Source organism: Hypanus sabinus, chromosome 7 (assembly GCF_030144855.1).
Source record: "Hypanus sabinus isolate sHypSab1 chromosome 7, sHypSab1.hap1, whole genome shotgun sequence".
NCBI classification, from domain to species: Eukaryota; Metazoa; Chordata; class Chondrichthyes; order Myliobatiformes; family Dasyatidae; genus Hypanus; species Hypanus sabinus.
Window position 1 is genome coordinate 85,333,894 of NC_082712.1, and position 26,891 is coordinate 85,360,784.

General features: G+C 47.6%; 2 protein-coding genes across 5 annotated transcripts in view; both read right to left on the bottom strand.

Moving 5' to 3' along the window:
- ppp1r35 (protein phosphatase 1, regulatory subunit 35) overlaps positions 1 to 1,265 on the bottom strand; it is a 41,399-nt gene extending 40,134 nt beyond the window's left edge. The window contains exon 1 of the mRNA XM_059975036.1: positions 792 to 1,265. The gene's annotated coding sequence lies outside the window, so the exon portion shown is untranslated. The remainder of the gene's footprint in view (positions 1 to 791) is intronic.
- Positions 1,266 to 2,286: 1,021 nt separating this feature from the next.
- Positions 2,287 to 26,891, bottom strand: part of LOC132396926 (polyamine-transporting ATPase 13A3-like) — a 96,332-nt gene continuing 71,727 nt past the window's right edge. For 3 of the 4 annotated variants that reach the window (XM_059975034.1, XM_059975032.1, XM_059975033.1), the window contains exons 24-33: positions 24,761 to 24,803; positions 24,063 to 24,172; positions 23,878 to 23,974; positions 22,628 to 22,700; positions 19,781 to 19,958; positions 17,470 to 17,663; positions 14,728 to 14,816; positions 11,664 to 11,744; positions 5,960 to 6,046; positions 2,287 to 5,605 (exon numbers count right to left, since the gene is read on the bottom strand). In XM_059975034.1, the coding sequence (XP_059831017.1) occupies positions 5,393 to 5,605; positions 5,960 to 6,046; positions 11,664 to 11,744; positions 14,728 to 14,816; positions 17,470 to 17,663; positions 19,781 to 19,958; positions 22,628 to 22,700; positions 23,878 to 23,974; positions 24,063 to 24,172; positions 24,761 to 24,803 (1,165 nt within the window). In that variant the 3' untranslated portion in view covers positions 2,287 to 5,392. The remainder of the gene's footprint in view (positions 5,606 to 5,959; positions 6,047 to 11,663; positions 11,745 to 14,727; positions 14,817 to 17,469; positions 17,664 to 19,780; positions 19,959 to 22,627; positions 22,701 to 23,877; positions 23,975 to 24,062; positions 24,173 to 24,760; positions 24,804 to 26,891) is intronic. The other variant, XR_009513178.1, reaches the window with a different exon arrangement.

Sequence of the window (26,891 nt, forward strand, 5' to 3'; positions counted from 1 at the left end):
GGGCATCACCTGGGTGGTGGGGTCCTTCATGACGGACGCCACCTTTTAGAGGCACCACTTCTTGAAGAGGTCCTGGATTTAACAGAAGCTAGTACCTATGATGGATCTAAGTTTACAACTTTAGCTGTACAACTACAACTACAGTTTACAACTACAGCTGTAGCTTACTTCGATCCTGTGCAGTGCCTCTTCTTGACTCGACAAGTGCCATTCTCCCCGTGATCACTTCCACTTCCTCTCACCTACAGGTTAAGGTTAGTAAGTTGTGGGCATGCTATGCTGGCGCCTGAAGCATGGTGACACTTGCGGGCTGCTCCAGCAAATGTTATTTATTTATTTATTTGGTGATGCAGCGCAGAATAGGCCCTTCCAGCCCTTTGAACCACACTGCCCCAGCAACTCCAACAAACCTGATTAATCCTAATCTAATCACAGGCCAATATTACAATGACAAAATTAACCAGTCTTTGGACTGTGGGAGGAAACCAGAGCACCCGGAAGAAATCCATGCGTCCCACGGGGAGGACATACAAACTCCTGACAGACCGTGCTGGAATTGAACTCCGAGCTTTGATGACCCAAGCTGGCGTTCTGCTAACTGCTTCGCTCTGGTGACATCTGTGATGAGCAAACCAAGTTGAGATGGGGTCCAGAGTTGACCCCCCCCCCCCCCCCGTGAACTATGCTGCTAATGAGAGAGAGAGAGAGAGAGAAGAGGGGGGAGGCATCCCACACAGATGAGAGAGAGAGAGACATGATTTAATATTATGGCTCCTTGGCTGATTGTTTACCTTTGCTCCAAGGACACTTTTGACTGCTTGTAAGATTCTTGAGGAGAAAGCAAGGCGGGATCGGGTTGATGGACAGCCGGTGTCCTGAAAGGAGAGATAAAAAGCAGGTCTGCTAAGACACAAGCAGACACACCACGGGACACTGAAAGAGCATTGTGCACCCACATGAAGGTGGGGGTTTTGGAGGATCGATCAGTGGCTCACAGTGTGTAACAGTGTGACCGGTGGGGAACTGCTTGTGTGTCCACCCTTGCCTGGGTGACAGGTCCACCACTGAAGAACGGTTGTACGTGGTATGGTCATAGTCGGTGACCATAACAGGAAGACAACGGGAAAACCAATGGCAACGGCATCACCTCTCATCATCTCTCTCTCTCCAACGATACTCAAACAACTACCTCGACCTGATCTGAACTCTGCATCATACCATTTACCCCTAGCTCTGAAAGAGCCTGGTTTTGATTCCTATTTCCACACTCCTGTATATATCACTGCTAACCTGTTTCATATATTTGCATTTTATAGTACTTTATTGCTTAGTTTACTAATAAACACTATTAGTTTGTGGTAATACCAGACTCCAATGTGTTTTTCATTTTTGCTGGATTGGTAACCCGGTCACGAGGGTACATGACACATCCTAGATGCAAATGACACATTTTGTTGTATGTTTCAAATTACATGTGACAAATAAAACAAATCCATTCTGATCTCTATCCAGAGTGTACCCAGTGACTCGGGTGGAGGAGTCCAAAGATCTGCCACCCTCTGGGTCCTCCTGGTGAATCAACCCTGCCCTTCATTACCACGTCCACTTCAAATTACCCACCAAGTCCCCTGTTACTCAGCACCAGCACCGCCTGGGTTAACCATTTACACTCAGTGGCTACATTATTAGGTACACCTGTTTGTTAATACAAATATCTAATCAGCCGATCACATGACAGCAACTCAATGTATAAAAGCATGCAGACATGGTCAAGAGGTTCAGTTGTTGTTCAAACCAAACATCAGAATGGGGAAGAAATTTGATCCAAGTGACTTTGACCATGGAATGATTGTTGGTGTCAGATGGGGCGGTTTGAGTATTTCAGAAACTGCTGATCTCCTTGGGTTTTCATGTACAAGTCTCTCGAGTTTACAGAGAAACACAACAAAATATCCAGTGAGCAGCAGTTCTATTTGTGAAAACACCTGGTTAATGAGAGAGATTAGAAGAGAATAGCCAGACTGATTCAAGCTGACAGGAAGGCGACACTAATTCAAAAAATCATGTGTTACAACAGTGATGTGCAGAAGAGCATCTCGGAACACACATGGTGAACCTTGAAGTGGATGGTCCACAGCAGCAGAAGACCACGAACATTCACTCAGAGACCAAACTATTAGATACAGGGGGTACTAATAACTTGGCCACCGAGTGTCACCTCCATTCAACAGCAGGAGGTTACCTGTCAGACTGTTTTAGCAGAAGGCAAAAAAGTTTCTCCAAGAAAATAATACAATAATATTTTATTGTGAATTTATATTAATTAAAATAATTAATAGCAAAGCCTCTTCAATATACTTTTGTATTTTAATCACATATAGAAAGTGCTGGCTTTGGAAGGATAGGGTGGGAGACAGGCTGTGGTTGCTGGAACCCAGCAGTGGGTGGGTTTGACAATTTAAAACCTATCTTTGCCTTTCCATCCCACCCCAAGCAGAAACAGAATCGTTACTCAGTAAGTTGTAACAGGTCGTCCTTGAGATCTATCTTGGAATTGCAGAGAGCAGAAGGCATCACCGGGGCCAGCAGACCCAATTGTCTGTCACCACCAAGCCTCACTGGGAGGGGGGTCTCTGTAGGTGGGCTTCACCCTGATCTTGTTATGCCTGGTTATTGCTCAGGAAGCCTGTGCCCTTTCTTCTTTGTACCGGTTTACAACTGCCCTCTCTGGTCCTTAACCTGTGGAGATCAGACCTAGATATTTAACAAGCGAACCCTACTAACCTTCATTAGAGAGATAAGAGAGCAATATTATCTAGTCCTTCGCCTGCCCGTGGGTAAATAATGGGGTGCTGGGAAGGAAGCAGGGTGCGTACCTTTGTAGTAATACAGCTGAGGGAATGTTGGTGGGGGTTAATCCTCCCTTGTGGATTGTGGAGCCGAGAGATGGGAGGTGGGGGGGAAATACTGGATGATCTGCAGTTACCCACCTAGCCACTGTGGGGGGCTGCTGAGCAGGACACAGGCACGGACACACACTTTCTCTCTACCTGGGTGTTCTGTCCACTGCTGCACCCCTCCCACCATTCACCCATTCTCCTCCCTCACCCCTGCTGACTAACTCAGAACACTCACAGGCACCAGTGAGATGAACTCCACCCCTTACTAGCTCAGGGAGTGACTACAGGGCTCAAGAGCACACGTGGACGCACTTGTTTGGGGTCAACCACAGCTCCAGTTGAAACCGGTTATAAACACTGTGGTGGGTGGGAGATGCGAGGGATCAGGGGCAGGTATACTGGGAGAAAAGCAGGGGTGAAGACCCTCCCATTGCTAGAGTGCTGGTCATGATACCAGGATATCCTGAGGTAGGAACCGAGCTGGTGCACGGTCGAGGTGGGGGAAGAGCTCCTGTAGTGACCTGCCTGGCACTACTAGGAGAGCAGATGAGGGAGAATGCTGCTGGCAACTCAGTACTTCCCCTTCAGGCAACTCTGTCCAAGACAAACCTCCTGACATTGGGGCAGGGGATGGTGGAGAGTGACACCAATGAGGGGAAGTGGGTGCAGGTAGTGTCAGAGAAAGTAGGGAAGGAGAGAGAGGGGGAGGGAGATCAGAACAAATCCCAATCTTCCAGATACTTTGGATTTCTAATTTTTGTTTATTTCCAGTTTCTGCTTTCCCCTTTCCACCATCTGCCGGCCCAACAATGAGACCAATGTCAGGGACTGTGATGTCTGGCTGGGGCCAAAACCTCTTGTTCCAACTACACACCTGAAAGCTTTGAGAACCATGTCTACCTCCCCTCCTATAATTATTACTCTCTCCCTCCACGTGCTTTGATTTATTTTCCTTTTTTCCCCAGTGAAGAGAAATGGGTTTGAAAACTCAAAAAAAAATAGGAAATAGCTTGTTAAGACTTCAGGTTTCTTCTTTTCTCCGAGTGCCAGTGGGCTGGGGGCATTCAAGGGCAAATAGCTGGTGGGTCTAGGTTACATCTCCACCACCTCTGGGCCTAGTGTAAGGGTTCATCAATCCATCCCCACCCTGGGCCCCGTATACTGGCATGTGTACAGTATACAAGCTCACTCCCTCTACGGAGCCGGCTTATGGGCTCACTCCCTCTATGGAGCCGGCGAATGGGCTCAACCCCTCTACGGAGCCGGCATATGACCTGGTGTACAGGCTCAACCCCTCTACGGAGCCGGCATATGACCTGGTGTACAGGCTCACTCCCTCTACGGAGCCGGCATATGACCTGGTGTACAGGCTCATTCCCTCTATGGAGCCTGTGTATGGCCTGGTGTACAGGCTCACTCCCTCTACGGAGCCGGCGTATGACCTGGTGTACAGGCTCACTCCCTCTACGGAGCCGGCGTATGACCTGGTGTACAGGCTCACTCCCTCTACGGAGCCGGCGTATGACCTGGTGTACAGGCTCACTCCCTCTACGGAGCCGGCGTATGACCTGGTGTACAGGCTCACTCCCTCTACGGAGCCGGCGTATGACCTGGTGTACAGGCTCACTCCCTCTACGGAGCTGGCATATGACCTGGTGTACAGGCTCACTCCCTCTACGGAGCCGGCGAATGGGCTCAACCCCTCTACGGAGCTGGCATATGACCTGGTGTACAGGCTCAACCCCTCTACGGAGCCGGCATATGACCTGGTGTACAGGCTCACTCCCTCTACGGAGCCGGCGTATGACCTGGTGTACAGGCTCACTCCCTCTATGGAGCCTGTGTATGGCCTGGTGTACAGGCTCACTCCCTCTACGGAGCCGGCGTATGACCTGGTGTACAGGCTCAACCCCTCTACGGAGCCGGCGTATGGGCTCAACCCCTCTACGGAGCTGGCATATGACCTGGCGCACAGGTTCACCCCCTCTATGGAGCCTGTGTATGACCTGGCGCTCAGTTCGCCCCCTCTATGGAGCTGGCAGAGGGCCTGGCGTATGGGCTCACCCCATCTACGGAGCCAGCGCAAGGGTTCACCCCATCTACAGACCCAGCGTACGGTTCACTGCCTCTACAGAGCTGGCATACGGGCTCACCCCTCTGGACCCTGTGTACAGGCATCGAGAGCAAGTGAAGAGGGAGGTACAGCCCCAAGTTGCTTGAATGTTCAGACAAAGGTTTGAGGCTGTCAGACTCTCCAGGGTTGTGGCAATGTACTGGGAGTGGAATGGGTGGTGGGAGAGTTGCCATTGAGATGGTCCCATCTTCCGTTCACCCTCAGATGTGTTACACACCCAGGACAAGCCGTCACAGTTGATGGTCATTGATGCTGGGGTTCATCTCCCCCACCCCCACAAGGATCACCTTACACCGTGCCCACTGATTGTCCCCCCCTCCCTCCTTCTGCCCCACTGCCCCCGGGTACCCCCAGCTAGTCAGGACTGTGCGGAGGAGTCTGTCGGCTCCCAGCAGCGGCTCTGGCTGGCGCTGGGGACGACACCTGCCCTGGTGCAGGTCTTGGGCTTAGGCGGCCAGTCAGGGTCGAGCAGCAGTTCGCGGGTCAGGCGTTTGTACTTGTCCTTGGGGAGGCGTCCGCGCTGGCACCAGAGCCCCCCTCCGACCATCTCCCTGGCGGGGTCTGGCTCCACCTAGGGGAGAGCCACACAACACGTTACTGGGGGTGGGTGGGGAAGTGTGGGAACAATGTCCTAACAAGAGGCTTCAAGTGGCAGGGTGCAGGATGGAGGGCATAGGGTCGAGAGTCAGGATGGGTGTGAGAAGAGTCTAGGTCAGGGGAGGGGTGGTGCAGGGGGAAGAGTGAAAGAGAGAAGGGAGGGTTTCAGGAGTCAGGACAGGAGAGAATGGGAGGGATTGGAGAAGCAATTGAAGTCAGGGAGATGTTGGGGTGGGGTCATGGTCATGTCACGGCACATTTCTGTCACCCTTTTACTCAAAAGTGTACTATAACAGAGCTGCGATCCCACCCTGTCCTGTGCACCCACCTGTGTGTCACTACCTGAGACTGGACACTCAGAGTCTCTAGAACACAGAGTCTTCAGCCACTGGATGCCATAGGTACATATGAAATTCTGCAAGAACGCAACAAAAAAAGAGAAAGAAAATGCATGATTAACAACATTTGGTTTCCCCTGCAGAATGAGTTTCCTCCCCATCTCGTCCAAGGTGCTGAATCTCACTGGGGAACAAGGTAGCAGAGTACCTCAGCATTCCTCCCTTGGTCACTGTCCATGCTTCTAACATGGAAGCAGAACCAGGCCATTTGGCCCATCGAGTCTGCTCCACCATTTCATCATGGCTGATTCATTTTCTCTCTGAGCCCCAATCTCCTGACTTCTCCCCATATCCCTTCATGTCCTGACTAATCAAGAATCTATCAACCTCTGCCTTAAATATACCAAATGACTTGGGCTCCACAGCCGCCTGTGGCAACAAATTCCACAGGTTCCTCTGGCCAAAGAAATTCCCCCTCAGCTCTGTTGTACATAGATGTACCTCTATTCAGAGGCTGTGCGCTCTGGTTTGAGACCCTCCCACCATAGGAAACATTCTCTCCATATCCACTTCATCTATAACTTGTGACACATAACAGCCCCTACCAGTCTCTACACTCCTCCACAATGGGACAGCAAATCCCAAGGAGTATCAGCTAAAATTGAGCTCTAGCCTAGATGGGAATAATTTGTTGGCCTCTCTTCAGGGCTGGGTTAGGCTGCTGGATCTCCCCTGCACGGGAAATTATGGATTAGAGTCATAGAGATACATCACACGGGAACAGGCCCTTGGGCCCATCGAGTCAATGCCAACGATCACCCACCCATTCACACCAGCCAAATTTTATTCTCCCTGCATTCCCATCAACTCCACCCCCCACCCACATACTGGGGAGAAGGGTGGGTACATATTACAGTGACTGATTAACCCACCGACCTCACGTTGTTGTGATGTGAGAGAGCACCCAGAGGGAATCCATACGGTCACAGGGAGAACATACAAAATGTCACGGGCGCACACCAACAAAGACTCTCACACACACAACACACAGACTCTCATACACACACACACCAACAAACTCTCATACACACACACACCAACAAACTCTCATACACACACACACACACAAACTCTCATACACACACACACACACACAAACTCTCATACACACACACACACACACACAAACTCTCATACACACACACACACACACAAACTCTCATACACACACACACCAACACACAGACTCTCACACACACACACCAACACACAGACTCTCACACACACACCAACAAACTCTCATACACACACACACCAACAAACTCTCATACATACACACACACCAACAAACTCTCATACACACACACACACCAACAAACTCTCATACACACACACACACACACACAAACTCTCATACACACACACACACAAACTCTCATACACACACACACCAACACACAGACTCTCACACACACACCAACAAACTCTCATACATACACACACACACACACAAACTCTCATACACACACACACACACACACAAACTCTCATACACACACCAACAAACTCTCACACACACACCAACAAACTCTCACACACACACACACAAAAACTCTCATACACACACACACAAACTCTCATACACACACACCAACACACAGACTCTCACACACACACCAACAAACTCTCACACACACACACACAAACTCTCACACACACACACACACAAACTCTCATACACACACACACACACAAACTCTCATACACACACACACCAACACACAGACTCTCACACACACACCAACAAACTCTCATACACACACACACACACACACAACAAACTCAGTCACACACACCAACAAACTCTCATACACACACACACCAACAAACTCACAGTCACACACACACCAACACACAGGCACTCACTCTCACACACACCAAACCACAGACTCTCATGCACACACACACACCTCTCATGCGTGCACATACACACTCACACATTCGTATCCAGTGATTTTGGTTGAAGATGACACCAGTGAATCTCAGCAGCTTCTTGTTGGTGGCCAACAAAACAAGGAAAACAACTAAATACTTTGTTAACCACATTTTTTTCTGGCAAATGATCATCGCAAGCAATAGACTGCAACTTCCCTTTGGACTTGGAGGCAAATCAATGTGGCAGGACTGAGGTGAGAGTGAGGAAGACTTGATATTGAATCGATTTAAGCGCCGGGCCAAATTGGAAAGGTCAGGTCCAGGCCGAATTGAGGTGGCAGAGTCCAGGCCCCAGAGCGTATCGAAGAGACTGAACCCAATGATGGATAATGATTTAAACGCCCGCCAGACTGAAAAGCTCAGGATGTGGGGACCCCGAGCTAAGGGACAAGCTGGTTCAACTCACGGCTCTGCTCTGCACTGAACTAAGGGTCAATGAACTGGACTCTCTTTGTGGACTTCAGCAACTTGCTTACATTTACTGTTGGCATGATTTTTTTTCCTCTTTGCACATTGGGTGTTTGATGGAATTTTTATTTTTAAAAAATGGGTTCTTTTTGGGGTTTGTTTTGTGACAGCTTGTTAAGAGATGAATCTCAAGGTTGTATAATAAATACATTCTTTAATAATAAATGAACTTTGCCTATGTTTGGGACTGAACCCATGTCTCCACCGACTGCTCTTCGTTGCCCCTTACTTTAAACATATTGGTACAAGGTACATGATTATCAGCCCATACAGATATGACAGGTTGAGTGGCCACCACCTGTACAATACCGTTTGGTGAACCATCACGTGACTGTGCTTGTAGGAAGCCCAAGCTGTCCCAAGGGCTCCAGGGTGTAATGTGCAGTCAGAGACATGGACGATGGAGAAAGGCTGACTGTTTCAGTGGTCTTTCCTGTTTGCATTGTGGTTGTGCATCTGCTCTTACATGAGCACTCAATGATTCTCGACTGCAAAGAGAAAGACTCTTGAGCTCACAAGCTAATTCGTCACGACCCTTACACCGTACCATCTGTCTACGATGCATTTTTTCTGTAACTGTGACACTTTACTCTGCATTGTTATTGTTTTCCCTTCTACTATCTCAGTGTACTGAGGTGATGATTTGATCTGTGTGAACAGTAAACAAGACTGTACCTTGGTACATGTGATAGTAATAAACCGATTTCGCCAGATTACCATGGGAATGGGAACCTGGAACAACACACTCCTGATTGATTTCTACCTTCATCACCATAGTCTAGTTCTTCTGAAACAACACATGTAACGTCAACAAGTCCAATCTGATCAAATCTAATAGTATAAAATCCCAATCAATCAGATCAAATCTCTAACCTTATATGTCACATAGTTCTCTAACCCCAGGTTATATTTCAGAACATACTCAAACAGCACAGAAACAGGCTCTTCAGTCCACTGAGTCCATGCTGACCATCAGCCACCTATCCAACCGATCCCAGCCTGCCTGTGGCCATCAAACTTTACAACTCTTCCCTCGGAGTGTCAGACACCTGAGCCAATAAGGCTGGTCCTGGACTTATTTCCACTTGACATAATTTACCTATTATTATTTAATTATTTATGGTTTTATATTGCTATAGTTCTACACTATTCTACACAATTTCCCTCGGGATCAATAAAGTATGTCTGTCTGTCTATTCCCCTTGCCTTCCGATCAACTCCACCCACACTTTGCCATTCACTTCCAAAAGGTTTAGAGTGGCAACCACTACCCAAGTCTGCCATCGGGATGTGTGAATGTACATACATACACACACTACACAGTGCCGGTGGGGTGGGGATCGAACCCAGCCCTCTATGACAGACAGCAGTTTTTGTAACTGTGCCACCCAGTTACCCCTTCATGTATACAGGTTAATTCAATTCCCTCCATCCCAGAGGTCTGACTGACTTACGCCACCAATCACCACACACCAACAATTGAATCACTCACCCAGCCAGCCAATCCCAGGAACCCGAGTATTCCCTTGCTCTGTACTTCCCCACTTCCACCGATGAGCAAGTCTGAATACAGTCACGGAGCACTACAGCATGGGAAAAGGCCCTTTGGCACATCTAGTCCGTGACAGTCCAGTCTTCTGTCTAGTCCCATCGACCTGCACCTAGACTACAGTCCTCCATATCTCTCTCATCCCATATACCAATCCAAATCTCTCTCAAATGTTGAAATCGAGCCCTCCTCTACTACTTGTGTTGGCAGCTCATTCTATGCTCTCACCACCCTCTGAGTGAAGAAGATCCCCTTAAATATTACACCTTTCACCCAAAACTTGTTGGATTTTTGTAAATTAATTTTTTTATACTTGTTTGTACTTTTGTTATACTTCAGTGAGTTTTCCCGCGGCTACAGTTGCCTCAGGAAACATCTTGCTTAAGTCTGGCTATTTAATTCATTAACTTCAGCTTTATAAAGCTCGAGTCAGGCTGCACCTGGAGTACTGCGTACAGTTCTAGTTGTTCAATTATAGGAGGGATGTTGAGGCTTTGGGGAGGGTGCAGAAGAGGTTTACGAGGACACTGCCTGGTTTACAGGGCATGTGCCATCACGAGAGGCTGGGTTGTTTTCTTTGGAGTGCTAGAGGTGGAGTGGAGATCTGATGGAGGTTTGTAAGCTTACAAAATGCATAAATAGAATGGAGAGACAGTATATTTTCCACAGGAAAATTTTATATTTAATACCAGAGGGGATGCATTTAAGGTTAGAAGGGATAATTACAAAGGAGACGTGAGGGGCAAGTTTTTTTTAAATACAGAGAGTGATGGGTGCCTGGAGTGCATTACCTGGGTTGGTGGTAGAGGTAGATAACCTGGCATTTTTAAGATACATTTAGATACACATTGTATACTGTTGGTACTGTGGTTTGCACCTTGACCCCAGAGTAACGCTGTCTCTTTTGGCTGTATTCATGACAATTAAACTTGAATTGAACCAGAGGACACAGCTTCAGAATAGAGGGGACATCTTTTTAAAACACAGATGAGGAGGAACTTCTTTAGCCAGAGAGTGGTGAATCTGTTATTCTTTGCCACAGGCGGCTGTGGAGGCCAAGTCATTATGTATTTAAGACAGAGGTTGATAGATTCTTGATTAATCAGTGCATGAAGGGATAGAGGGAGAAGGCAGGAGATCAGGGCTGAGAGGAAAATCGGATCAGCCATGATGAAATGGTGGAGCAGTCTTAACAGGCAGAATGCTCTAATGCTATCTTATGGTCTTACGGAATTAAATGTGAAAAAAGTGGAAGGATATGGACATTTTGTAAGCAGAAGGGATTAGTTTAGCTCACTATTTGATTAGTAATTAATTGGTTCAGCACAACATTGTGGGCTGAAGGGCCTGTGTTGTACTGTTTTACGTTCTGTTATCTGTTGAAATATCAGTGGAATCAGTGGTCTAGTACAAGACAACCAGATCATCTTTGTTCATTCTCTTTCTCTGCTCTTTCCCTGTTCGCCTCTTCTTTCCATCTTCATTTCCCATCACACTTCTCCCCTCGTTTCCTTGTTCTTGCAATGCTCAATAAAACAATCATAAGCAGCAAGTTTTACATCTCATTCTTAACTTACAAAGAAGCATTGGGTCGCAAGAGCACCGGGGTTCAACACTTGTGACCGTCTAGTCCTGGTCTCACTCAACCTGCACATTCGGATTCTCCAATTCCAGATACTCACCTCCACTAGAAATGCAAGGATCAGGTTGGCCGCGATTAAAAGCAGCATCTTATTCCGCCAATCCAGGGGGATGCAGACCAGCTGGGAGGAAGAAAGGTGGACAGTTCTATCGTCAGATTACCATGATGATCTTCTGATCTCATTCACTCTACTCCCCTTCCCATTTTATTCTCCCCACAGTCCTTAAGACCGTAAGACATAGGAGTAGAATTAAGCCATTTGGCCCAGCGAGTCTACTCTGCCCTCACATCATGGCCAAGTTATTTCTCTTCTTAACCCCATTTTCTTGCCTTCTCCCTGTAGCTTTGACACCCCTTATCAATCAAGAATCTATCAACCTCGACTTTAAATATACTCAATGGCAGTATTCCCATCAACTACCCCTAGGCATACACACTAGGGTCAATTAACTCACTGATCTGCATGCAGTTGGGACATGGGCAAATACTGGAGCACCCAGAATAGACCCATGCAAGATCTGTTCATCTGGAGGCAAGTGGCTGACTTGCGACACAAGGACACTTGCAAGACCACACTGGACATTGTTTGATAGATCAGATCTCCCCTTAAACCTCTCCCCCCCCTCCCCACCAACCCCTTTCCCAAATGTCACAGATCACAACCTTGACAAGGTAGATACAGAGAAACAACTTCTGCCCAGAACAGAATCATACAGGATGGAAACAGGGCCTTGGGATTATCCATGGTCTTATGAAATGGTGGAGTGGATTAACTATACAACTTAAGGACAGTCCTACTTTGTTTTCACTGACCAACACAGTCTTGACAAGTCTTTGGTCACAAGCTCTAATATCTGGCAAGTTCCAGTGACAAGGGATTGCCAGTCTTTGAAACTCTCTTCAACAGAGGGCTGGGGAAACAAAGCCCAAATATTTTGAAGGCAGAGGGAAATGGATTCTTGATATGGAAGGGGATGAAAACTTACTTGAGTAGATAGACATAGGTAAAATGGACGGTCAGTGTCTTCTTCCTGAGGTGGAAATACCCAAAACCAAAGAAACAAAGGTCCAGGGACCCCTTGCTTAATGGTGTTGGTCCATGGCATAAAAAAGGTTGGCACCACTGATTTAAGGTGAGTGAAGGAAAGTTTAGGGAAGATGTCAGAGGTGATTTTTTTTTTAAAACATGGAGTGTTGGGTGCTTGGAATGGACTGCCAGGGGTAGTGGTAGCGGACGATACAACAGGGACATTTAAGAGACTCTTAGATTAGCACATGGATGAAAGAAAATGGAAGGTTATGTGCTGTGTAGGAGGGAAGGGTTAGATTGATGGTGGAATAGGTTATAAGGTCAGCCCAACACTGTGGGCGAAGTACTATATGTACTATACAGTAGCATTCTATATTTATGTTACAGTCAGATCAGCTTGAATGGCACAGTTGGTCTGAGGAATTAACTCATACTTCCAATTCCTACGTTCAAACCGCTTCCAGCGCCAGTGTGGTCCACTCTACCATTCAGAGGCAGCTAGGTTTGAATGGAGCCTCAACAGGTCGGTAATCTGACCAAGCAGAGGTATATAAACCATGAGGGGTACGGAATAGGTAAACGCACAGTCTTTTTCTCAGGGACTGCCGTCATCATCATCATGTGCTGTGTTGTATGACGCAGGCAATCACAGTCTTTTCATGACTGTGATTATTCTTGGCAATTTTTTTTCTACAGAAGTGGTTTGCCATTGCCTTCTTCTGGGCAGTGTCTTTACAAGACGGGTGACCCCAGTCATTGTCAATACTCTTCAGAGATTGTCTGCCTGATGTCCGTGGACACATAACCAGGACTTGTGATCTGCACCGGCTGCTCGTACGACCATCCCCACCTGCTCCCATGGCTTCACGTGAACCTGATCTGGGTGGGGGGTTAAGTTGGTAATACACTTTGCCCAAGGGTGAACTGTAAAGATGTGGAAATCAATAGCTAGAGGGCATAGGTTAAAGGCAAGAGGGGAGAGATAAAAGGAACTCCTGGAGCAACTTTTTTTTTTAAAAAGCAAAGGGAGGATTCTATGTGAAATGAGCAACACGCACAAAAATGATGGAAGAACTCAGCAGGTCAGGCAGCATCTATGGGGAAGAACAGTTGACATTTTGGGCCAAGACCTTACATCAAGATTCAGCCCTGATCCAAGTCTTGGTCTGAAATATCAACTGTTTATTCCACTTCATTGATGCTGTCTGGTTCCTTAAGGTTGTCATAGGGACAAGCTCCCACTGCCTAGTAAATGCTCCTAATGGCATGTGCCTCGAACAGTCTCTGTAAACCAAGTCCAGCTCCCGGCCATCACATGTGGCTTAGCTACGAAGCCCTGCGGAACCATTTCTACTGACAGGAGAAAGGACAAAGGCAGGTTACTACAGCCTTAAAATCAGTTCCTTTGGGCATATAGGGATCATCAGCTTACCTCGGTGAAGTAAAACTCTTGATCTCAAACCTCCATGCCTTGCGGCTATACCCAATCATGAGGAAGACTCCTGGAGTAAACCTTGAGGGAAAAATCTGGAGGCTGGAGTCCCTAAGGCAGTCCTACCTCGAGTTCAAAGCTGACTAGCAACTCCTGCGATGCTGCTGGAACCAAACTGTATCGACCTCTGCCATTCCTTTGGGTTCATCAGCTGTGTGGAGAGGGCAACATCTTGCTCCCCATATCGTACTGCCCTGGCTTGCGTATTACACTGACAGCTAAGAGGCAACATCCAAGTTTGACCCCAACCAACTGAGGGCCTCAGATGCTGCCTAACCTGTTGAGTTCCTCCAGCATTTTGTATGAGCTGCTCAAGATTTCCAGCATCTACAGAATGTCTTGCATTTAAATGGAAAGAGCTGCTAGGTGAGAGGAAATGGTTGTGGCAGGTACAGTAACAACATTTAAAAGACCATTGGACAGGTACATGGAAGGGTTTAGAGGGTTACAGGTCAAACACAAGCACGTGGGACCAGCCTGGGTGGGACATCTTGGTCTGCATTGGACAGGGTGGGCCAAAGAGCCTGTTTCCGTACTCTACAGAATTGAATCCCAGAGAATCAGTAACCCCACTGCTGTTACCTCGAAGAAATGATTGATACTTTCGATTGGGTACATCATAATCAGGAAGATGAAGCCATACAGGATCAGAATACATCCCATATATAAATCTGAAACACAAAAGTGGAGAGTGAATATATTCCCAAGCTGATCTGCATTATTCTCTCTTGGTTTACCATGCAAACATCCTTGCTTAGACTCTGTAAAAACTCATTATGCCTGTTATTCCCATCTCCCACTTTGAGACACAGAAGACCTTCCAGCCGCCTTGGTCCCATCAATCCCATTCCCCACATTTTCCTACAACCTACTTGGAGCATCTCAGTGGATTGAGCAGCATCTGTGGAGGTGAAGGGAAGAACTGCTGATGCTTTGGTGGAAACCCTGAATCAGGACAAATCAGATTTCCATTCCATAAATGCTGCTCAACCACTCAGTTCCTCCAGCATTGATTTTTGCTTTAATTCCAGTATCAGTAGTCTCTTTTGCTACCAGCACAAGGACATCGAGTACTGCAGGTTTACCCTGCTAATGAGTTGCTGGATAGCAGTGGAGCTGGACTTGTTGTACACCGTGTTGCGTTCTGCTTTAGCCACCCAGGAAAGAGGGCAACAGGAGGTGCAGGTGATTGTTTTGGAATTTTTGTTGTGATCACAAGACTCTGTTGGACATTAGTAATTTAGAATACTGAGAGTCCAATTCACTGGTTCATTTCCCAAGTTACTGTGCATATTCTATACATGTACAACAAGCTGGAGGAACTCAGCAGATCGGGCAGCATCTCGGCCCGAAATGTTGACTGCTCATTTCCACAGATGCTGCCCGATCTGCTGAGTTCCTCCAGTTTGTTGTACATGTTGATTTGACCACAGCATCTGCAGTGTACTTTGTGTTTATATATGTGTGTTATGTGTACTACAGTGCTTTACACCCTGGTCCGGAGAAACGTCGTCTTGTTTGATGGTATACTTGTATATAGTTAGATGACAATAAACTTGACTTGACTTGGAGACTGACAGTGGGGGAGTTGTGTGGCCTGGGTTGTTGTGTCGACAAGGCCCTTGTGCCGTGGGGTCGCCTAAGACAGCTGTGAGCCATTGGATTCCGCGCATGCCCTCTCCTGTTGTGCTGCCCTCCAGTTTTCGCTCAGTAGGAATCAAGCTGAATTGCATTCATCTGTGGCTGAACTGTGCAATTATGAGGAACAGCTACAGGCTTGCTCTGCAGAAACGTGGCCTCAGGACATCATCCATGCACCATCAATCTACAGGCCATGACACTCAGGGACTACGGCTTTATAACTGTTCTTTTGGTAACTATGATTTTCTGCGACCATAATTATATGTGATGTGTGCTGTGTGTGATTGTTTGTTCTGTGTTTTGCACCTGGGTCCCGGAGGAATGCTGTCTTGTTTGGCTATATTCATGCATATGGCTGAATGACAATTCAACTTGAAATTGTCCGTATCCCTCCACTGATGCTGCTCAACCTCCTCAGCCCCTCTTTTTACCCTTAAACTCTTCCACCCATCACCTCCCAGCTTCGTACTTCACCCCCCTCCCCCACCCACTTACCTTCTGCTTCACCTATCACCTGGCAGCTTGTACCCTTCCCCTTTCCCCACCTCCCCTCCCACCACCTTATTCTGGCTTCTGCCTCTTTCCTTTCCAGTTCTGATGAAGCAGGGGATCTCAACCTGTGGTGCAAGGACCCTTTGCTTAATGGTATTAGTCCATAGTATTAAAAAAAAACCCTGTGATGAAGGGTCGTGGCCCAGACATCAACTGTTCATTCCTCTCATAGATGTTGCCTGACTTGGCCAAATTCCTCCAGCATCCTGTGCATAGCTTATGAGTTCTTTTCTCGTTCCTGATTCTAGCATCTGCATTCTCTCGTGTCTCCATTTTCCTGTAACCTATGCTCTTCTCCTGTTTTCCTACCGCCCAACTACACAAAAGATTGAAATTACAATGACCATCAGGGAAGAGGTACAGAAGCCTGAAAAGACACACTCAACGATTCGGGAACTGCTTCTTCACCTCTGCCATATGATTTCTGAATGGACGTTGAACCCATGATCACTACCACATGACTTTTGTTCTATTTTATTTTTGCACTACTTACTTAATTTAACTATTATATAAACACACACACACACAGTATATTTACTGTAATTATCATGTATTGCATCCATCCGGCATCCTCTTTGATTTTCTACCATCAGGCAGAAGACTCCGATGCATAAAGACAAGAACGGTCAGGATGGGAAACAGCCTCTTCCCTAGGGCATTTAGGCTTCTGAACTCCCTGCCGCATCGCATTCGAAGTGTCACTGGTTAATCTGTTCTCTGCCTTACAATATTTAATTTATGCACTTCAGTTGTTTATGTGTAATCCATCTGTAGATTTTATCTTTACTTTCATAAATTATTCTGGGTTATGTGTGTTATGGGTACTATAATGCTTTACACCCTGGTCCAGAGAAACGATGTCTTGTTTGACGGTACACATGTATATAGTTAGGTGACAATAAACTGGGCTTGACAGTTGGCATGTGGGAGGAAACTAGAGCACCCAGGGGGAGAAATCCACTACAGTCACAGGGACAAACTCCAAACAAGGTCAGCGGTTGGGATTGAATCCAGGCCTCTCAAGGTGTGAGGCAGTGGTTCCACCCACTGTGTCTCCCATAAACATACTGTTAGGATGGACAGTGAGACAAGGCTGCAACCCCAGAACACACACACACACACACGACTCACAGTTTCTGTAGATGGGTTGCCGGAAGGGCTTTCCCCTTGAGAATACTAAAGCAACAGCCAGATACTGGCAACAGGAGACGAAGAACAGCGTGGTGTTCTCATAGCAGGAGATACGGTCCTCATCCTCTTCAGTATCGTTTGACCACAGAACGCTTGTATTGTCCAGATTATCAGTCCAGTTTCCATCACAAGCACTGAGAACAGAAGTAATCAGCAGTTTCACATTTCACGTTGTGGAAGATGTTTTGTTAAAAATTGGTGCTTAGTGAAACTCATTCTACGCTGTCTCATCACATACTCCCAGGGTCAGACACAGAGTGAAGCTCCCTCTACACTGTCCCATCACACACTCCCAGGGTCAGACACAGAGTGAAGCTCCCTCTACACCGTCCCATCACACACTCCCTGGGTCAGACACAGAGTGAAGTTCCCTCTACACTGTCCCATCACACTCTCCCAGGGTCAGACACAGAGTGAAGCTCCCTCTACACTGTCCCATCACACACTCCCAGGGTCAGACACAGAGTGAAGCTCCCTCTACACCGTCCCATCAAACACTCCCAGGGTCAGACACAGAGTGAAGCTCCCTCTACACTGTCCCATCACACACTCCCAGGGTCAGACACAGAGTGAAGCTCCCTCTACACTGTCCCATCACACACTCCCAGTGTCAGACACAGAGTGAAGCTCCCTCTACACCGTCCCATCAAACACTCCCAGGGTCAGACACAGAGTGAAGCTCCCTCTACACCGTCCCATCAAACACTCCCAGGGTCAGACACAGAGTGAAGCTCTCTCTACACCATCCCATCAAACACTCCCAGGGGTGGTTGTTGGGCTGGTGTGGCTTGAAGGGATATAGCATGGACTCCATGTTATATCCCCAAAACAAAGTTAAGTAAATACATCCCTCATGACCTTATCAGGGTGGTAGGGTGGGTGGAGATCTGTATGTACAAAAGTAGGTGTAAGGCTCTAATTCCCTCCGGTAGCCTGCAGTTGACCCTTGGGCACCTGCTTAGCCCCCCTGCCCCGATCAGGGTCACATGAAGCCATGGGAGCAGGTGGTGGGTGGATGGTCATATGAGCAGCTAATGAATATCACAAGTCCTGGTTATGTGACCACTGACACCAGGCAGACAATTCTGAAGAGTATTGCTAATGGATGGGGTCACCCGTCTTGTAAAGACACTGCCCAGAAGAAGACAATAGCAAACTATTTCTGTAGAAAAATTTGCCAAGAACAATCAAGGTCATGGAAAGACCACGATCACCCACATCAGACGACATGACACATAATGAACAAACAAAATTGATAAATTGCTGTCAGATGTAATGACATACAGTGAAAAACTATGCTTTGTATTTATACAGATCATGATTATCAATACATTGAGGTAGTTGAAGGGAAAAGCAATTACAGAGTACAGACTCGAGTGTTACAGTCATAGAGAAAATGCAATGTTGGCAGACAATAAGGTGCAAGGACCATAATGAAGTAGACTGTGATGTCAAGAGTCTTTATCTCATGGTTCACTAGTCACAGAAGCTGTCCTTGAGTCTGGTGATACATCCTTTCAGGATTTAGTATCTGCTGCCCAATGGGTGAGGGGAGAAGACAGAATGTCCAGAATGGGTGAGAGTCTTCGTTTGCAATGGCTGTTTTCCTGAGGCAGTGGGAAATGTTGGCACAGTCCATCGAGGGTACTGTTTTCCATCATGGCGGGGAAGGGAAAGAAAGGAGGTGGGGTGCAGAAACAAGATGGGAGAGACTAGGTGAACCAGAGACATATCAGAGTCGGAGGAACACACACAAAGAGCTGGCGGAACTCTGGGAAGGAGCAGACTTGAGATGAGATACTTCATTCCCTCCATAGATGCTACCTGACTCCCCACCCCCCCTCAGTATCTTGTGTGTGTGCGTTGGTTGGGCTTTTGTATTTATTTATTGAGATACAGCATAAAATGGGACCAGCCCTTCGAACCACACTGCCCAGCAACTCCAAATTTAATCCTAGCCTAACCACGGGACAATTTACAATGACCAATTAACCTACCAACTGGTAAGTCTTTGGACTGTGGGAGGAAACCAGAGCACCCAGAGGAAACCCACACACTCACAGGCAGTGGTTGGAACTGAACCTGGGTCGCAGGTACTGTAAAGCGTTGTGCTAACCTCTACGTTACTCTTCTACCAGATTTGGGGGGTGGGGGGGGGGAAGAGAGAATGTCCAAAAGTCCGCAATGGATGGGACTTTTAAATAATGGTGTCTGGTTCACAGGGACTGAATGGAGAGTGAGTGATACTTACTTTGGCAAGGGTACTCCTTCCCTGTACCAGGGCTGTTCCTTCACCAGCAGAAAGGCAGTGACCTGAAAGGCCAGTGTGAGAAGTGTTTGTAACAGCATAGACAGCAGGATCGGTACGGACATCAGGCTGGTTGGGGGCCTCTGTGGCACCAGCTCCTTCCAGGATGAATTCAAGCTCACTGCAAGAACAGGACAGTGTTAGAGATACAAGAAATGGCAGGCACTGAGATCTGCATCAACGCACAATCACGGGGTCTGGACAGTTGATGTTTTGGGTTGAAATCATTCACCTGGATTAAAAGACTAGAGGGGAGAGCGGTGGTCTAGAGATATGAAGAGGATGGGGTATAGGAAGAGTCGGTAGGTGTTGGGTGGCTCCAGCTGTGGAGGGGGGAGGGAGTGGTAATAGCAACAGAGGCTGTGAGGTGTCCTCCAAAAGGACCACAGCCTTGTCACAGGGTTGGAGTGTGCGCCTCAATGACCTGAAGAGCTCTATTGGCTAGAGTCAGGTCTTTATGCTTTGGCTCTCGCCCATGCAAATAGGTTAAAGGTTAGCAGCCAGACTAAGAGTAGTCCACTGGTCCCCCAGGTTTGGAGGTTCAGCTCAGGGGAACAACTCTGACTGGGCAAACAAAATTGTTACAGTAACAGCAATGAAGAATCCTTTTACATCTGAGTGTGATGGTATTCCTGAGTCTCCACCCGGGGCTTGCATGACTGACAGTGGTGAAAATAAAAAGGGAGCTACTGACATGATATAGGATGCCCTGAACACTGCCAGAGATGGAGGACTTTCAATGCTGCCCTAAACACCAGCGGTGTAACAAGCAGTAACACTGTAATGTGCGAAGAGGTAGCTTTTTATATAGAAAGTGGGAGGTACCTGGAGGAAGATGATCAGAGGCATAGCCACAGTATGTTCCCAGAGCATTACTGGGTAATACTAGAGGATATACTTTTAAGGTAAATGGAAGAAAGTTCAAGGGAGATGTCAAAGATAGGTTTTAGACACAGGGAGTGTTGATGCCTGGAACAGATGGTGGTGGAGGCCGATACATTAGGGACACTTAAGAGGTGCATCTGGTACGGAAGAGTTAAACTGATGGTGGAATAGGTTAAAAGGTTGGCACAATACTGTGGGTCGAAGGGCCCACATCATGGTCTAGTGTTCTATGTTCGATGAAAGCAGTTTAGATTACAGTCAGATCAGCACCCTCCAAGATGACCACAACTTTGTTGTGGTTTGGAGGCTTGTGTGCTTCGATGACCCAGAGAGCTATGTTGGCTGGAGTCAGGGCTTTGGCTCTTGGTAGGGTCACCTATGCCAAACAGGTCAAAGGGTAGAGGTCAGTCCAAGAGTGGTCCACCGATCCTCTGGGATCGACTCAGAGCTAATAACACTAATTGTCAAAACAAAATGGCAATGAAGAATCCATCTGCAGCTGAGTTGCCACGGTCAGACAGGGATGGAGCATCTTCACTGCTGCCCTAAATAGCAGCAGGCGTAATGGACAGTACGTAAGTGAGATCAGCACAAAATGATTTGAATGGCAGGGAAGATTTGAGATTACTCCTGCTCCCAATTCATGCATTCAAACAGCTTCCACCTTCAACGTTAAGTTGAAGGGCCTGCACTGCTTTATGTGCTATGACCTTGAAGGAATGTAGATGTAGGGAAGGTGGAGAATGGAATCAAGAGATGGAGATGGGGAGAGCAGATGGGAACAGCTCAGGGACAGAGTGTGGGTGATGGGCAGATGGAGGGAGTGGAGAAGTGGAAAGAACTGGGGTGATGTGGGGTGTGGTGGTGGGTGTCAGAGAAACTGGGCAGATCAGGAGGAGAAAGAAAAATAGGACAAAAGGGGAGCGGGTCACCTGAGACTGGACAATTCAATGTTCCAGCAATTGAGTTGCTGACAGAATATGAGGTGTTGTTTCTCGTGTCTCCAGCCAGCTAGAGAAACATGCAGTGTTCTTTATTGCATTAGATCGTTCCCACTGCCAGCTCCTGGTTTCCCTGTACACCTTCCATGCTTCTCCCTCTTGTCTGCCCAAGCATTACAAGTGCTAGATCTGCCTCTACACCTCTCCCTCACTAGGCCTTCCAAGTGATGACACACTTCCCCTGCGAGTCTTTCAGGGTCATCCAGTGTTGGTGAGACCCAACGTAGATTGGAGGGACCACATTGTCCAGCACCTCTGCTCTGTCCACCACAAAAGGCAGTATCTCCTGGTGGCTACCTGTTGCAATTCAACTTTCCAGTCCCATTTTGATGTGTCAGTCCATGACCTCCTCTACTGCCACGATGAGGCCAAACTCAGTTTGGAGGAGGCTCACAAACAGAGGATGAAACCTGGAGGAGCAACACTTCATATTCCATCTGGGAATTCCTCCAAGCTGACGGCATGGATTTCTGTAACTGCTGGTAATCACTCGCCCCTTCCCCATTCTCTCCTTTTTGATTCCCCCATATGGTTTCTCTCTCCTCTTCTCTTCTTCTTACCTGCCCATCATCTCCCTTTGAGATTCCTTCATCTTTAGCCCTTAACCTCTTTCGTAGATCACCTCCCAGCTTCTCACAGCATCAACACCAACCCCACCCATCATCTGCCATCTTGTATTCTTCCTCCTCCCCACCTCATCTTCTTAATCCAGCTTCTGGCCAATTTCCTTTCCAATCCTGATGAAGGGTCTCAGCCTGAAACGTCAACTGTTTACTCCCCTCTGTAGATGCTGCATGACTCGCTGAGGTCCTCCACCATTTCACTATCAGCCTCTGCCAAAACTCCTGAGATGCCCGTTTGCAGGGGCAGACAGCTGCATACCGCCATCCTGGTCTGTACTTACTCGTGAACATGATACTCATGATGATGGCCAGGTCTATGAAGAGGAACTGGACGTCCCCCAGGTTGCTCAGGATCTGGAAAACAAATGCAACGATGTCACAAGTCACACCGTGGTGATGGTTATGTTCAGTTGCACCACCGCAGTGTGTGAGGTATTGATCATGAGAGGAATACCTAACTGTCAGATATTTCTGATAATGACTCTGCCTGAGGATGGGACATCACACAACACACACCAGAGACAGGCAGCGGCACAGGCTGACAGCAGCTGGGGCCTGACATGAACACCTTACTTCAGCAGCACAGATCTCTCAGCTCTAAGTCCAACAGTAAGGATCTCTTACACCTGAAGTCCATCTACAGTGAGAGATGAACAGCTGCACAGGTGGACTACAGTGGGAGACTGACAGCCGCAAAGGCAGGTTACAGCGGGAGACTGACAGCCGCAAAAGCGGGTTACAGCGGGAGACTGACAGCCGCACAGGCGGGCTACAGCGGGAGACTGACAGCCACACAGGCGGGCTACAGCGGGAGACTGACAGCCGCACAGGCGGGCTACAGCGGGAGACTGACAGCCGCACAGGCGGGTTATAGCAGGAGACTAACAGCCGCACAGGCGGACTACAGCGGGAGACTAACAGCTGCACAGGCAGGTTATAGCAGGAGACTAACAGCTGCACAGGCAGGTTATAGCAGCAGACTAACAGCAGCACAGGTAGGCTACAGCGGGAGACTAACAGCTGCACAGGCAGGTTATAGCAGGAGACTAACAGCCGCACAGGCGGACTACAGCGGGAGACTGACAACCGCACAGGCGGGCTGCAGTGGGAGACTGACAGCTGCACAGGCAGGTTATAGCAGGAGACTAACAGCCGCACAGGCGGACTACAGCGGGAGACTAACAGCTGCACAGGCAGGTTATAGCAGGAGACTAACAGCTGCACAGGCAGGTTATAGCAGGAGACTAACAGCAGCACAGGCGGACTACAGCGGGAGACTAACAGCTGCACAGGCAGGTTATAGTAGGAGACTAACAGCCGCACCGGCGGACTACAGCGGGAGACTAACAGCCGCACAGGCAGGCTACAGCAGGAGACTAACAGCCGTACAGTGTCAATGCCACGTTCCACTATAACCCTCCCCAAGGTCTTGCTGAACTCTACCTTCTTCACCCATCTGCACCCTTCCCCTGCTACATCTCAACTCCTCCCCGCCCTCAAGATCTTCAAACCGGAGAAAGCAGTGACCTACCGAATAAAGCAGGAGGACGGAGAGGTACTGGATGAGGCTGTACATAGCCATGAACTTGAAGACACAGAACGAGGTGACCAGAGCGGTTCGCCCCTCCCTGCGAAGGGAAGAACAAGTCAGCTAATGTGACAGAGGCGGCAGAGAGCCCGAAGGTGGCTGAAGTACCTTCAATTCCCACAGATTACCTGATAAGCTTCGGTACACAGGACACGTCGGGGATCTTTGAAGTGAATGGCGAAGCTACAGAAGCCTCAAGTTCCGAGAGGGAGATCCCAGCGTGAGCTCGCCTCAGTGCCTGCACCGAGAAAGCATCCAGTCAACAAATGAACACGCCATTTGGCCCATCTGATCCAGGCCAGCACCAGTTCTCAACACCAAGCCTTGACCCTCCCAGCCTTGTCCCACTCTGGAGTCAGTGAGGAGGAACGTGTCCCAATGGAGGAGCAGGCTGATAAACAAGATGAAGATGGCACAAGTTCCGGCTCACCAGACTCAGGTTTATTGTCACTGACATTATGTTGTGAAATGTGTTGCTTTCTGGCAGCAGTACAGTGCAAGATGTAAAAATTACTGTTGTAATGACAAATGGCATGATAGTGTAGTGGTTAGCACAACACTTTACAGTACCAGTGACCTGCCACTGCCTGTAAGGAGTTCGTACGTACCCCCCGTGACTGTATGGGTTTCCTACAGTGCTCCGGTTTCCTCCCACAGCCCAAAGATGTACCGGTCGGTGGGTTAATTGGTCACTGTAAATTGTCCCACCGTTAGGCTAGGAACAATAGGGTAGTAGCTCTAATGCCAGAAGGGCCTATTCCACCCTGTACCTCAACTTAAAAAAGGGGGAGCCCAGCTGGAACAAGTGCCTGGATCTGTTACTCACCCCGCAGTCGTTCGCACCATCGCCGCACATCCCAACGTAGTAGCTGTGTCAAAAGAAAAGGCAACTGTGAACTCTCTACACGGTGTCTGACTGACAAAGCAACAGCAACTGTAGAGACCTTGCTCACAGAACACCAGACAATATGAACTACACACACAAAACGCTGGCGAAACTCAATGGAGGGTGTAGGAGCCACGTATCTATTTTTTGTCAGCATTGTATTTTGTGTTGCATGTTTATTATGGTAGTTAGTCACATGGATTGGGGCATAGTTATGTAACACACACAAAATGCTGGCGGAACTCAGCAGGCCAGACAACATCTATAGAAAAAGGAACAGTCAATGTTTCAGGCCAAGACCCTTCATCAGGTTTTGATGATGGGATCTCGGCCGGAAATGTCGACTGTACTCTTTTCCATAGATGCTGCCTGGCCGGCTGAGTTCCTCCAGCATTTTGTGCGTGTTGCTTGGATTTCGAGGATCTGCAGATTTTCTCTTGTTTTGAGTTTAGTTATGTATTCTTGCTTTGTCTTTAAGGTCAGTCTGAAGCTAAAGGAGTGAACTAGATAATTATATAGCCAGTCTAGAGCTAAGTCAGTGAACTTGGGGGTGATACCTTTTTTGTTGATTGTTTAATTACATTCAAGAAAATGGGTGGCACAGTAGCATAGTGGCTTGCACAATGTTGTACAATACAGGCGACTAGAGTTCAATTCCCACCGCTGCCTGCAAGGAGTTTGCACAATCTCTCTGTGTTTGGGTGGGATGCCTCTAGGTGCTTCGGTTTCCTCCCACTTCCAAAGACATACCGGTCAGTCGCTTAACTGGTCATTGTAAACTGTCCCACGATTTGGCTCAGATTGCTGGGTGGCATGGCTTGAGGGATAGTACCTCAAAGGAATAGATTAACCATGTTTAATGTGCTAAAACCGTTTATTTCGTTATTTCAATAGTTGTACATTAATTAGTTTTTATCACTTCAAGATTATTTGCTTTTCTAATTTCTTAATAAAAGATGGAACATTTTCTTTGACTATGGAACCTTGTTAATGGATTGGAAAACATGACATACATGATCAACCCCAATCCTTTTCGTCAACCACATTACTGGACAGTTATACCAAACAAACACCAGTCTAAGGCAAGGACTGCATTCAACTCATCGGTGAAATGAGAATTGCACCATTGAGAACCAGGGGCAGCTTGTGGCTAGTAACGGACTCTTGTGGATTCATGCTGTGAGCTTCAGGTTTGAAGAGGGCTTGGAAAGGTTACTGCTGACCGCATGCTCTATGGTGTGGTGTTTGCCTAATAAACAGACTACATTTTACACCAACGCTACATCAGGACTGGAAAGGAAGGGGCGGAAGCCAGAATAAGAATGTGGGGGGGGTGGGGGAACAAATTGGAAAGTGATAGGTGAGGCTAGGTGAGAGAGAAGGTGGATGGGTGGAGAAGAGGAATGATGTGGGAAGCTGGGAGACAATAGATGGAAGAAGTAATGGGCTTTGGAAGGAATAATCCAATAGGAGAGCAGTGTGGATCATGGAAGAGAGGGACTGGAATATTAAGCAAGGATATAACAATGATAACTTATAAGGCACTGGTAAGGCCTCACTAGGAGTACTATGAGCAGCTTTGGGCCCCTTATCCAAGAAAGGAAGTGCTGACATTGGAGAAGGTTTGAAGGAAGTTCACAAAAATGATTCACGGATTGAAGGGCTTGTCATATGAGGAGCATTTGATAGCTCTGGGCCTGAATTCACTAAAATTCAGAAGAATGAGGGGGAATGTCACTGAAACCTATAGACTATTGAAAGGCCTTGATAGAGTAGACGTAGAGTGGACGTTAGTGGGGGAGTCTATAGCCTCAGAAGAGGGTTATTCATTTAAAATGGAGATGAAGTGGAACTTCTTTAGTCAGAGTTGTAAATCTGTGGAATTCGCTGCTACAGGCAGCTGAGGAGGACAAGTCATTGGGAATTTAAGGCAGATATTGATAGATACTTGATTTGTCAGGGAATGAAGGGATACAAGGCAGGAGACTGGGGCTAAAAGGGAAATGGATCAGCCATGATGAAATACTTGATGAGTCAAATGGCCTAATTTTGATCCTATGTCTTATGGAAG